General features: G+C 36.0%; 1 protein-coding gene across 1 annotated transcript in view; it reads left to right on the forward strand.

Annotated features, from left to right (window-relative positions):
- The window catches only part of LOC136038130 (protein argonaute-2-like), a gene marked incomplete at its 5' end in the record, with an annotated part of 52596 nt that overhangs the window by 21365 nt on the left and 19070 nt on the right, over window positions 1–12161 (forward strand). Inside the window, 2 exon segments of the mRNA XM_065721155.1 lie at window positions 1354–1538; window positions 10392–10558. Coding sequence (XP_065577227.1) covers window positions 1354–1538; window positions 10392–10558 — 352 coding nt within the window.

Consider the following 12161-nt stretch of genomic DNA (forward strand, 5'->3'; position numbering starts at 1 on the left):
TCTTAATCGTGGACCTAATGCAGATAGTTGGGATTGGCTGACTAAAATCTTATCGCCAAGCCAATTTAAAAATGATCACTTTTTTTCACAACACATGTCAGTGATTGAATCTGTCCATGATAGAGATATTTCAATTTTAAGATCCATTGTCCAAAATTGGGCAGTAGCCTATTTTACAAGATTAGACTCAAGCTTAGAATTGGCGATTACAATTTGGCCTTTACCATTAACAATCTGTGCATTTAAAATGGTTACCATTGTATATGGGTGAAATATTCAAACTAATTAAATACTTACTAAGAAAATTTAGACACGGAAAGTAGAGAAAAATTAATTTTTCATGTAGTATAATAGATATAACTATTGAGATGGTGATTAGGGAAACCTGTATTTGTAGTTTCCCTCCCATTCATTTTTTCCATGTCTGAATTAGGTCCCTGTCCTTTAGTTAAACACCTCCTAATCTGCTCCAAGTTATTACGCCTCCAGTGGGTTTATGGCAAATATGGAAACACATTAATTGTCCTCAATGTTAAACTCAAAATTTAACAGTTAGGACGCTGAGGATTTTCTGTATCAGAACCTCCCGTTTTAAGTAACACTGCTATGTTAATGAATCTAAACCTCATTATTTGTAAAAACCTGCTTTTGTCGAGGACTCAAGTAATTTTATTCTTTTCTGTACCAAGATGTTTTGAAATAGAGTGGTTCTTAAATCTCAAGTTCCTACCTGGAATTTAATCTGGTGTCTGTTCGAAAGACAATTGTCTATTCAATGGATGCGCTGCAAGAACTAGTGCTGAATAAAAACACCTTTAACAGGGTTGACACCCGGTGAAAAAAAATCACAGGACTTTAATGTTCTGGTTGATTTAGTGTTTTTTTTTTTTGTTTTGGCAATATAAAAAATCACAAAAATCGTGGTAAATTACTAGGGGTGGCAATCCTGCACTGTAAGCACAAGGAATTCTTGTAAACTATCTGTTTGAGCAATTGTTTGTTTAATTTTGAAAATCGCTCTGGATTTCTAAGCACGAAAATTGAAATCCTTAACCAAACAAGAACAGAAAAGCTCCAACATTGCGGTTGACGCAATAAAGAATTGGTGCAAATTGATTCAGTCAGTGGAACGACGCCGCCTCGGCTGGCGGCAGTGCGCTGGTGGCGTTACGACACTTTGGGGGCGGTCGACCGGGCCTCTCGTTGGCTGCGTTCGATGCATGTGCTGGCGTGGTGCCGGGGTCTTGTACCAGCCACTGATTTTTTTTATGTTTCGAATTTAGTAGACATAAGCGTTATTTGATACCGTTTTTTATCTTCAGGTATTGACTTTTTAAATGATTTTACTTACAGAAATTTCACACAGCAGCTTCAGAAAATAAGTAATGACGCTGGGATGCCGATCATTGGTCAGCCCTGCTTTTGTAAATATGCCACTGGGCCCGATCAAGTTGAGCCTATGTTTAGATACTTAAAATCTACATTTGCTGGTCTACAGCTTGTTGTTGTTGTCCTACCGGGAAAAACTCCTGTCTATGGTAAGTACTACAGTGAAAACGCTAATGTAACATTTGTGTGAAGAAAAGGAGAAAAAGATCGTTGGCGATAAGGGAACACGACCGAAATTAGTGAGAGGTAGAAAATGAATCAAGAGGAAGTTTTTAATCTTAAATTGCTCGATTTTTTAGCAAGTGTCCTAGTTTTCCCTTTTTTGTTCTCGCTTGGGAAGAGCCTTTTGCAACTATTGATCTTAATATTTTGATTTAGTATCCTGTACAAGTGTATTATCTGACTCCAGCCAAGCCAAAATGTTTTCTTACAGTAACCTCGTAGAGATAATTAAAATTATACCAGTTTTAACGGAATTATCTTTAAAAGGGATGAATAATTGCGTATTTTGTCCAAGATCCACGTACTTCAGATACATGGAAGGATGTATTTCTTAGAGGGGGGAGTGGGGGTCAAATTTGAACTATGTAGAAGAAACGGTCGAGTTCTACGTTGCATGAAACCAAGAAAGGAAAGGATATAATAAATGAAAAATAAAATCAAATAGGGGAGAAAAAAAGATTTTGTCAACCAGTAGCAAAATATGAAGACGAAAAAGAAACAAATATTTCGACAAGGACCTCCGCCAATTCGTCCTCAGTGCTAAGAAAAAAGAAGCAAAGAATAACAAAATCTAACCTTTCGAAGTGAATTGGACAAGAGGAGGAACGATACTGAATCAAAAACCAGCCAGAAATCAATGAAAGAGAATTCACCAATTAGATTGAACAAGTTTTCTTTGCCTTACAACATATTTTGCCTGTCTGCAATTTTAGTTTTCATTAGAAATGCGGACAGGTTGTCTTAAATTAGACTGGGCGAAAATATTGGTAGAGTCTTTTAATATTAAGTTGGTATAAATTGGGCTTAAGGAAATATCTCCTGTGTCTCTATTTATTGCCAAATTTTTGTTTATATATTTTTTCTTATCAATTGCCTCTTTAAAAGATTGCGGTAGGCCATTTACAGTAAATATTAAAGTTGCCTCTTCAAAAACAACTAAATGTTCAGTATTTTCGAATATATGCTTGGCCAGAGCTGAATCAAAGTTGTCATTTTTATTTTCAAAGCTCAGGGACTTATCTCTTGAAATTTTGTGTTTATGCAATCGTTCCCCTAGCTGTTCATGGGTCCTACCAATGTAAAATTTTCCACATGAACACGAGACTCTGTAGACACCACAACCCAGTATAGGGTTAGTTTTGGCTTTTCCCGAGTTGAAAAAATGTTGAAATTTTCGTTCAGTTTTGAAAGAAATGGAGAGATTATGTTTTTTAAAAAATTTTCCAAGTTTGTCGCTGAGTTTCGAGATGTATGGTAATGTAGTAAAAGTTTTATTCTCAATTTCCGGTGTAACTGAATCAAGGGGACGGGCTCCCTATTTTCATGTGTTACCTTTTTTAATCGTCTATCAATGGTATTTTCAGTAAGGTTGATTGGATAATTGGAGAATAGAATATCTTAACGTAATCTAATTCAGATTTTACATAATTACGTGAACAGAGAACCCTGTCAACTAAAGAAAATACTACCCCTCTTTTCACAGAAGAAGGGTGATTTGACGAGAAATGTAGATACCGATCATTATAGAACTGGGAGATTCAGGAAAGCTCCCTTTCTTGGATGTTTTAATCATAAAAAATACTCCTAGCCTAGAATTTTCTATGTATAGAAAGCCGATCCATAATGGTACAATGGTCAGTATCAGTATATACATATATATATATACTAGCTGTTGGGGTGGCGCTTCGCGCCACCCCAACACCTAGTTGGTGGGGCGCTTCGCGCCCCCCCAAGCCCCCCCGCGCGCGTAAGTCGTTACGCGCCATATTAGTTACGCGCCATTGTAGTTGTGTCCCTGTGTCCCACCTGTGAATATAGATAGATTTATATATGTGTTTCAAACTACGTAAAGATTGCGAATATACAACATTCTTGGCTTTCCCATTGTCTGTCCATATACAAAGCCGTATGTACTAATAATGACGTCATATGCAAACGCTCTTTTTACAAACAAACAAACATGCATACACACAACTCGTTTTTATATAGATAGATAGATAGATAGATACAATACAAATTAACTACGTAAAACTTGTGAATATACAACAGTCTTCGCTGTCCCATTGTCTGTGCGTATAAATAGATTGTCAGGTTTACCGACCCTCAAAGATGCAACATACAATTGTACATTGGTAAAGCAATCTGTATTAAGATCTATACCGCATTTTTCTAGTGATTGCCCTTGAGCTTTGTTGATGGTGGTTGCAAATGCTAATCGAATTGGGAATTGCAATCTTTTAAATTGAAAAAGCAGATCCGTTGGAATCATGGGAATGCGAGGAATAAGAACAGCCTCACCCTCATAAGGCCCTGTCAAGATTGTGGCATCTATTAGGTTTTCCATTGTTTTTTTTTTACGGCAAGTCGTCATTTATAACTGCATCTCGCAAATGAATGTATTGTTCAGAGCGGAGCTTGGTCTGATTCAGGCGGATATATAGCAAACGTTCTGATTCAATTTTAGCATACATATCCACGACAAATTGGTGAAACAATTCACGGCATTTTAAAATATAATTTTCTTCATCCTGCCGAATCATTAGTCTATAGGAATAATAATGCATTGCACTGCATTTCTTATTCATTTCTTTGTTAGTGGCTGGATTCATCAATTTAATATTAAAGTGATAGCCGTCGGCTCCATCCCAAAAAATGATAGGATATTGTAGGGCATCGTAGCATCGATGAGTTTCAGCAATTCTTAACAACTGAGCGTTTCGCTTATGTAGAATAATATCTCGAGGTAAAAACTGATCACCGACCATAACGATTGCCACTTCGTCGATAGTCGGAGCATTGTATCTACGCACATGTTGGCCAGGAGGCGTTTTGTCAGCGGAAATAACAATTTTATGAGTATCAGTAGGCATCAAATCGATGGCTGTTTTGAACAGACGCACTAAATTATTATTTTCGTGGAAAAGATGTTGCAATTGGGAAACGATTGTCCTTTCAACGTTGGGAGAAATTTCGCAACGTGCATTCAATTCAGAATTTCTATCACTGATGAAGTACAATTGTAAAAATTTATGATTCTCGCCTGAGAATGGTAGAAGGGACCCTGCTTTATGATAAATTTGCCCTTTTACTTTGAAAGTAGACATAAATTGATCTGGATTTTCGATTTGGGCTCCAAACGACGTCATTTGGAAACATGAGTTGTATTGTCTGATTTTTGACAAAAAACGCTTAGATTCTGACGTAGTTCCAGTAAGGAAAGTCTTCAATGGCTCTGGTGGTGCAGCCAATAGAGGAAGTTTAACTTTTCCTGAGGCGCAACACATTCCCATTGTTTCACCATTGAATTTCAAGGCCTTGCAATAGGGACAAATTTTAGACATTGTCCCGATTTGAACACATCTACTCAAGCTATAATCATCGACTGGGTTGCCAGGCGATAACTTTCAGATTGCTCTGATTCCTCGGCACGCTTTCTTTTCTTACTTTCTCTATCAGCAGCAAGCCTGATTTCTTGCTGTTCTTGTAATTCCTCGGCACGCTTTCTTTTCTTACTTTCTCTATCAGCAGCAAGCCTGATTTCTTGCTGTTCTTGTGATTCCTCGGCACGCTTTCTTTTCTTACTTTCTCTATCAGCAGCAAGCCTGATTTCTTGCTGTTCTTGTAATTCCTCGGCACGCCTTCTTTTTTCACATTCTCTTTTAGCAGCAAGTCTGCTTCTGCGTTGCTCTGGTAGTTCCTCGGCATGCTTTCTGTTCTTTCTTTCTCTATCAGCCTCAAGCCTGTTTCCCTGCTGGTCTTTTGATTCCTCGGCACGCCTTCTTTTTTCCCTTTCTCTTTTAGCAGCAAGTCTGCTTCTGCGTTGCTCTGGTAGTTCCTCGGCATGCTTTCTGTTCTTTCTTTCTCTATCAGCCTCAAGCCTGTTTCCCTGCTGGTCTTTTGATTCCTCGGCACGCCTTCTTTTTTCACTTTCTCTTTTACCAGCAAGTCTGCTTTCGCGTTGCTCTGGTAGTTCCTCGGCACGCTTTCTTTTCTGACTTTCTCTATCAGCAGCAAGTTTTTTGGCATAGACTCTTTGAGCATCTTCATCAGTCATTGTAAACTTAAACATTAATAGATTTCTACGCGAACATATGTCTTATATAACTTGAATGACGTCACCTTCAAAGCAAAAATGATGGCAACTAATTTCATGACGTCAGCCGAAACATGACGTCACCTGATCCACAGATCCACAGACAACTTATTTTTATATATATAGATATATATATATATATATATATATATATATATATATATATATATATATATATATATATATATATATATATATATGTATGTATGTATGTATGTATGTATATGTATATATAATTATAATTAATGCTCACATATACAAATACTAGCTACGTCTATGAAACGACCAAAGTAACCGGATTTTAAATTTAAAATCAAGCTGAACTTGATTTTTTTTGTTGCGGAATAATCCTACAGGTTTTCATTTGTTTTATTCCCTAAGACATATTGAAAAACCTTCTTTTTGATTATAGACTCATTTTTTAAAAATTATATCTTAAATAGAATCAATATTCAAATTACTAATATCCCTAACAATTGCTAAATCTGTGAAAATATGTGTTTTTTCTTTTATTAAACAGTTCGTGGTAACGAACTGTAGTAAGGAGCGACCCGGCTCAATAGTAAACGAAACTCTAAAAAACGGAATTTTGATATGATAGATACATCAAAATAATTGGATTTTCATGCTGATTTTAGATATATAAGTTTCATCAAATTTAGTCTTACTCATCAAAAATTACGAACCTGAGAAAATTTGCCTTGTTTTGGAAAATAGGGAAAAACACCCCCTAAAAGTTACACGTCTTAACGAAAATCACATCATCGCATTCAGCTTATCAGAGGACCCTTACAGTTACAGAGAACCTGTACAAGTTTCAAGCTCTTATCTACAAAAATGTGGAACTTAGTATTTTTTTGCCAGGAGACTGATCACGGGTGCTTGTTTATTTTTTATTTATTTTTTTTTTTTTTCAAGGGTGATCATATCGACCAAGTGACCCTAGAATGTCGCGAGAGGGCTCATTCTAACGGAAATTAAAAGTTCTAATGCTCTTTTTAAGTGATCAAAAAAATTGGAGGGCACCTAGGCCCCCTCCCACGCTCATTTTTCCCAAAGTCAACGGATCAAATTTTGAGATATCCATTTTGTTCAGCATAGTCGAAAAACATAATAACTATGTCTTTGGGCTGACTTACTCCCCCACAGTCCCCGAGGAAGGGGCTGCAAGTTACAAACTTTGTCCAGCCTTTACATACAGTAATGGTTATTTGGAAGTGTACAGACCTTTTCAGAGGGATTTTTTTGGTTAGGGGGGGGGGTTGAGGGAAGGGGGCTACGTGGTAGGATTTTTCCCTTGGAGGAATTTGTCATGGGAGAAGAGAAATTCCATGGACCAGCATTAAAACTTAAAACGAACAGAGTTTATTACGCATATGGAGGGTTCTTCTCTTCCTAAATACCTCGCTCTTTACGCTAAAGTAGTTTTAGTAATTTCAACTTTATTCTACAGCCTTTGTGATTCAGGGGTCAATATTAAAGAAATTGGGACAAAATTAAAGCTTTAGTGTAAAGAGCGAGGTATTAACGAGGAGGCAAACCCCCTCATATACATAATAAAAATATACGAATATAGAAGTTCGTTACGTAAGTTAATTTGAAAGTTACGTATATTTTTATTAATAAAAACGTTCGTCAAAAATTAAAAATTGTAGTTGCCTTTTAAGTAACCGAAAAATTGGAGGGCAACTAGGCCTCCTCTCCCACCCTTTTTCTCAAAATCGTGTGGTCAAAACTAAGAGAAAGCCATTTAGCAGAAAAAAAAATTAATGCGTAAATTTCGTTTTAATTATTCATTTGCGGAGATCCAAAATCAAACATACATTAATTCAAAAACGTTCAGATATTAAATAAAAAAACAAGTTTTTTTTTAACTGAAAGTAAGGAGCGACATTAAAACTTAAAACGAACAGAAATTACTCCGTGTACGAAAGGGGATGTTCCTTCCTCAACGTCCCGCTCTTTACGCTAAAGTTGTTTACTGTTTTATATAGTAGAATTGAGAGAAATGTGCCTAAAGCCACATTTTCGCAGATTTAGTAATCCATAGGGGTACTGGCAATTTAAATATTGATTCTATTTACAACATTATTTAAAAAGATGAATATACATTCAAAAACAAATTCTGGCAAAATCTTTTTGGGAATAAAACAATATGCGTAGCTGGTAGTTGTAAATGTGAGTACTAATTGTATGTATATATTAGTTAGGTTGTTTTGGTTTTATATAAATTTATACAAAATTTGATATAAAAATTATAACTAGAATTCAATATAAAATTATATTAAAATTTATTAAATTTATATAAAATTAAAATTGTATAAACTTAGTTTACGATTCTAGTTTTTTTTTTCTCGTTTTTATGGCACTTGGTATTAACCTAGTGACATATAGCAATCGCAAATTTTGTCGGTCTGTCTGTCCTGGTTTGCTACTTTAGGCGCTTCCAAGTAAGGTAGGACGATGAAATTTTGCAGGCGTATCAGGAACCAGACTAGATTAAACTAGAAATTATCGTTTCCCCGATTCGACCATCTGGGGGAGAGTGGGGGGGGGGACGGTTAAATCGGAAAAATTAGAAAAAAGGAGGTATTTTTAACTTACGAACGGGTGATCGGATCTTAACGAAATTTGATGCTGGGAAGGATATTGTGTCTCAGAATTCTTATTTTAAATCCTAACCGGATGAGGTGACATTGGGGGGAGTTGGGGTGGGGAATCCTAAAATCTCGGAAAACGCTTAGAGTGGAGGGATGGGGATGAAACTTGGTGAGAAAAATAAGCCCAAGTCCTAGATACGTGATTGACATAACCGGAACGGATCCGCTCTCTTTGGGGGAGTTGGGAGGAGGGTTAATTCTGAAAAATTAGAAAAATGAGGTATTTTTATGGATCTTAAGGAGTGATTGGATCTTATTGATATTTGATGTTTCGAAGGATATCGTGTCTCAGAGCTCTTATTTTAAATTCTGACCGTATCCAGTGACATTGGGGGGGGGAGCCTAAAATCTTGGAAAATGCTTAGAGCCGAGGGATCGGGATGAAACTTGGTGGAAAAATAATCACAAGTCCTAGATATGTGATTAACATAACCGGAAATGATGTGCTCTCTTTGGGGGAGTTGGGGGAGGAGGGTTAATTCTTAAAAATAAAAAATGAGGTATTTTTAACTTACGAAGGAGTAATCAGACCTTAATGAAATTTGATGTTTGGAAGGAAATCGTGTCTCAGAGCTCTTATTTTAAATCCCGACCAGATCCGGTGACATCGGGGGAGTTGGGGGGGGGACCTAAAATTTTGGAAAAATTGTTGGGGAGAATAAGCACAAGTCCAATCTAAATGAATGACATAACCGGATCGTATCTGCTCTCTTTGGTGGAGTTGGGGGGGGGGAGTAGTTCGGAAAAATTTGAAAAATGAGGTATTTGTAACTTACCAACGTGTCATCAGATCTTAATGAAACTTTAGAAGTTAACTTTAGATCTTAATGAATATTTAGAAGTTTCTTGTGCTTTAGAACCCTTATTTTAAATTCTGACTAGATCCAGTGATATTGGGGGGAGTTGGAGGTGGGAACCAGAAATCTTGGAAAACGCTTATAGTGGAGAGATCGGGATGAAACTTGATGGGAAGAATAAGCACAAGTTATAGAAAGGTGATTGACATAATCGGAACTGATCTGTTATCTTTGGGGGAGCTGCGGGTTGTAAATTTGGAAAAATTAGAAAAATTGAGGTATTTTAACTTAAGAACGGGTGACCGGATCTTAATGAAATTTGATATCTAGAAGGAACTCATGTCTCAGAGCTCTTATTTTAAATCCCAACCACATTTGTTGAGATTGGGGGGAATTGGAGGGGGAGACCGGAATTCTTGGAAAACGCTTATAAATGCCGTAGATTCGTGATTGACGTAACCGGACTGGATCCGCTCTCTTTGGGGGAGTTAGCGGGTGCGATTCAGTGCTTTGGCCAGTTTGGTGCTTGTGGGCGTGTTAGGACGATGAAAATTGGTAGATGTGTCAAGGAGCTGCAAAAATTGACTTGATAAAGTCGTTTTCCCTGATTCGATCATCTGGGGGGCTGAAGGGAGAGGAACAATCAGAAAAATCTAGGTATTTTTAACTTACGAGTGGGTGATCGGATCTTAATGGATCTTGACTTTTAGAAGGACCTTGTGACTCAGAGCTCTTGTTTTTAATCCCGACCAGCATTAAGCCTCTGATTTTCCTTTTAAAGTAATCTATTCATTCTTAAAATTTTGCTTGAGTTCTTGTCTCTTGGCTCTTTCCACCTCGTCACAAGTGCCATATGAGCTTTTAGCTCTTGTTGTTGTTTTTTTTCTCATTCTAAGCTGAAGACGCCTTGTAGCATATAGGTGAAATATTCGTTTGATTGTTTTTCTCTTCTTTTCATTCATATTAACCATAGACCCGTTTGTCCTTTTCAGGTTTATTTCGTTGTTTTCTTGTAAACTTTGTAAAATGGAGTAAAAAGAACTAAATGTTCAGCATTTTCGAATACATGCTGGGCCAGAGCTGTATCGAAGTTTGTCATTTTTATTTTCAAATCTCAGGGACTTATCTATCGATAGCGATTATTTTATGTTTTGGCTGGTTACCCAGCAGTTCTAGTGTAATTATTAGTTATACTCCTATGTTTTATTTCTATACCTTTTTTCTTTTTAGCCGAGGTGAAGAGAGTGGGCGACACAGTGCTGGGTATGGCAACTCAGTGTGTTCAAGCAAAAAATGTGAATAAAACTTCACCTCAGACATTGTCTAATCTCTGTCTGAAGATTAATGTTAAACTTGGTGGTGTTAATAGTATTTTGGTTCCTGGTGTCAGACCAAAGGTAACCTCCTTTTTTTCTTAATCTTCTGTTTTGTATTGGTCATTTATTTTTTATTTCGAAGGTTGTTGTAATGTTGTTGTAAGTTTCAGTTTTTTTTGTATCCATTTAAGTATAAAAATTAATAAAGATAAAATTTGTCTAATATTACCTGAAGGAGATTAAGCTTTCTTTTTGTGAGCTTGTAATGCTTCTCAATTTATTTTAGTCTCAATTTAAGGTGAATTTCAATTTAATTTATTCTGTTTAAAAAGATATGTTTCAACTTTAGTCTTAAGTTTTCGGTAAAAATTTTTGAATCCATCTTCGCCATGGATTAAGACAGGAAAATTAATGAAGAAATAAATAATGTAATATTAGCTTGAAAGAAGATTAAACTATCTTTTGGCTAACTTTTAAAGATTTAGAGGAATTCCGCTGTAATGATAGTTTCTGGTTCAAAAGTTGCCTAATAATTATAATAAAAGCTTTCAGTAAAGTGTTTCGGATGCATCTTGACAATGGATAAAAAAAAAATTAATCAAATGTTAGCTTGAAAAAAAAATTAAATGATCTTTTGGTGAACGTCTACTGTTTTAAGTGAATATCGAAATAAGAGAGTTTCATCGGAGGATATTCATCTCAATTAAAAATATTTTCTGAATTATTTTTATTTTGCCATCTATAAGGAAAATAAGAACCCCATCTATTTTGCTCCGTAAAATATGCATCATCCTGACTATTTAGAGATTGCTCGTATAGCAGATTTCTTTTGTTTATCATGTCTATTATTTCTTTCGTAATCTATGGCTTCCGAGGGTCATCCTTTTTTTTTACCAGCCTCAAAGGAATGGAAACGTCAAAATATTAAAAACTACTCTCAATCTACTCGTATGCTAGGTAAAAGCTTCTTATCTAATCTTATTATCGTATTCTTATCTAAAAGCTAGAACGAATTTAATAGGCCTCCGATGGTTCATTGTTGCGATTTTAAATTTCACGTCTTCTTTGTTGGATGCAAAATATAATTGTTTGATTTTTAGGCTTACAAATTAAACGAATTTAAAGAACTTGCAAATTCCAAAACTCATCTGAAAAGTTATGGAAAGATCCCAAGTATTAACATTAGGGGGGAGGGTAGATGCCTATTATAAATGCAAACGAATCAATAAGAGTATGGGAGAATGTTTATAGTTTTATTTAGCAACGTATTATAAAAGTTTACAAGTATTATTAGATTCACTTACTGTTCGTCTTTTTCTATTATTAATTTCGTATAATTGGACTTCAAGTGCACGAAAAATTATTTACAGAAGCCGTGACGGCTTATATTTCATGGGAGCAGAATATACATGATCGACATACTGAGGCTTTATTGTTCTTCTTTAACTCTCTTCTAGTCTGTATATAGGGTCTGTTTTGTCCATTTTTGTGGATTCTTGCTTTGACGTGTCTTTAGCAATTGCTTATTGTTTTCAACTCTGACTGTGATATTCAACTCTTATTTTAATCAGGACTAGGTTTCCCGTCGTGTGTTGCTGCAACGAAAGGAAATTCAAGAAAAATACCTCCCCCCTCTCGCGCATATTAATAGTGCTTTCCATCGCAGCAAATTCTTCCCCCTGAA

Source organism: Artemia franciscana, chromosome 17 (assembly GCF_032884065.1).
Source record: "Artemia franciscana chromosome 17, ASM3288406v1, whole genome shotgun sequence".
In the NCBI taxonomy this organism is placed as follows: domain Eukaryota; kingdom Metazoa; phylum Arthropoda; class Branchiopoda; order Anostraca; family Artemiidae; genus Artemia; species Artemia franciscana.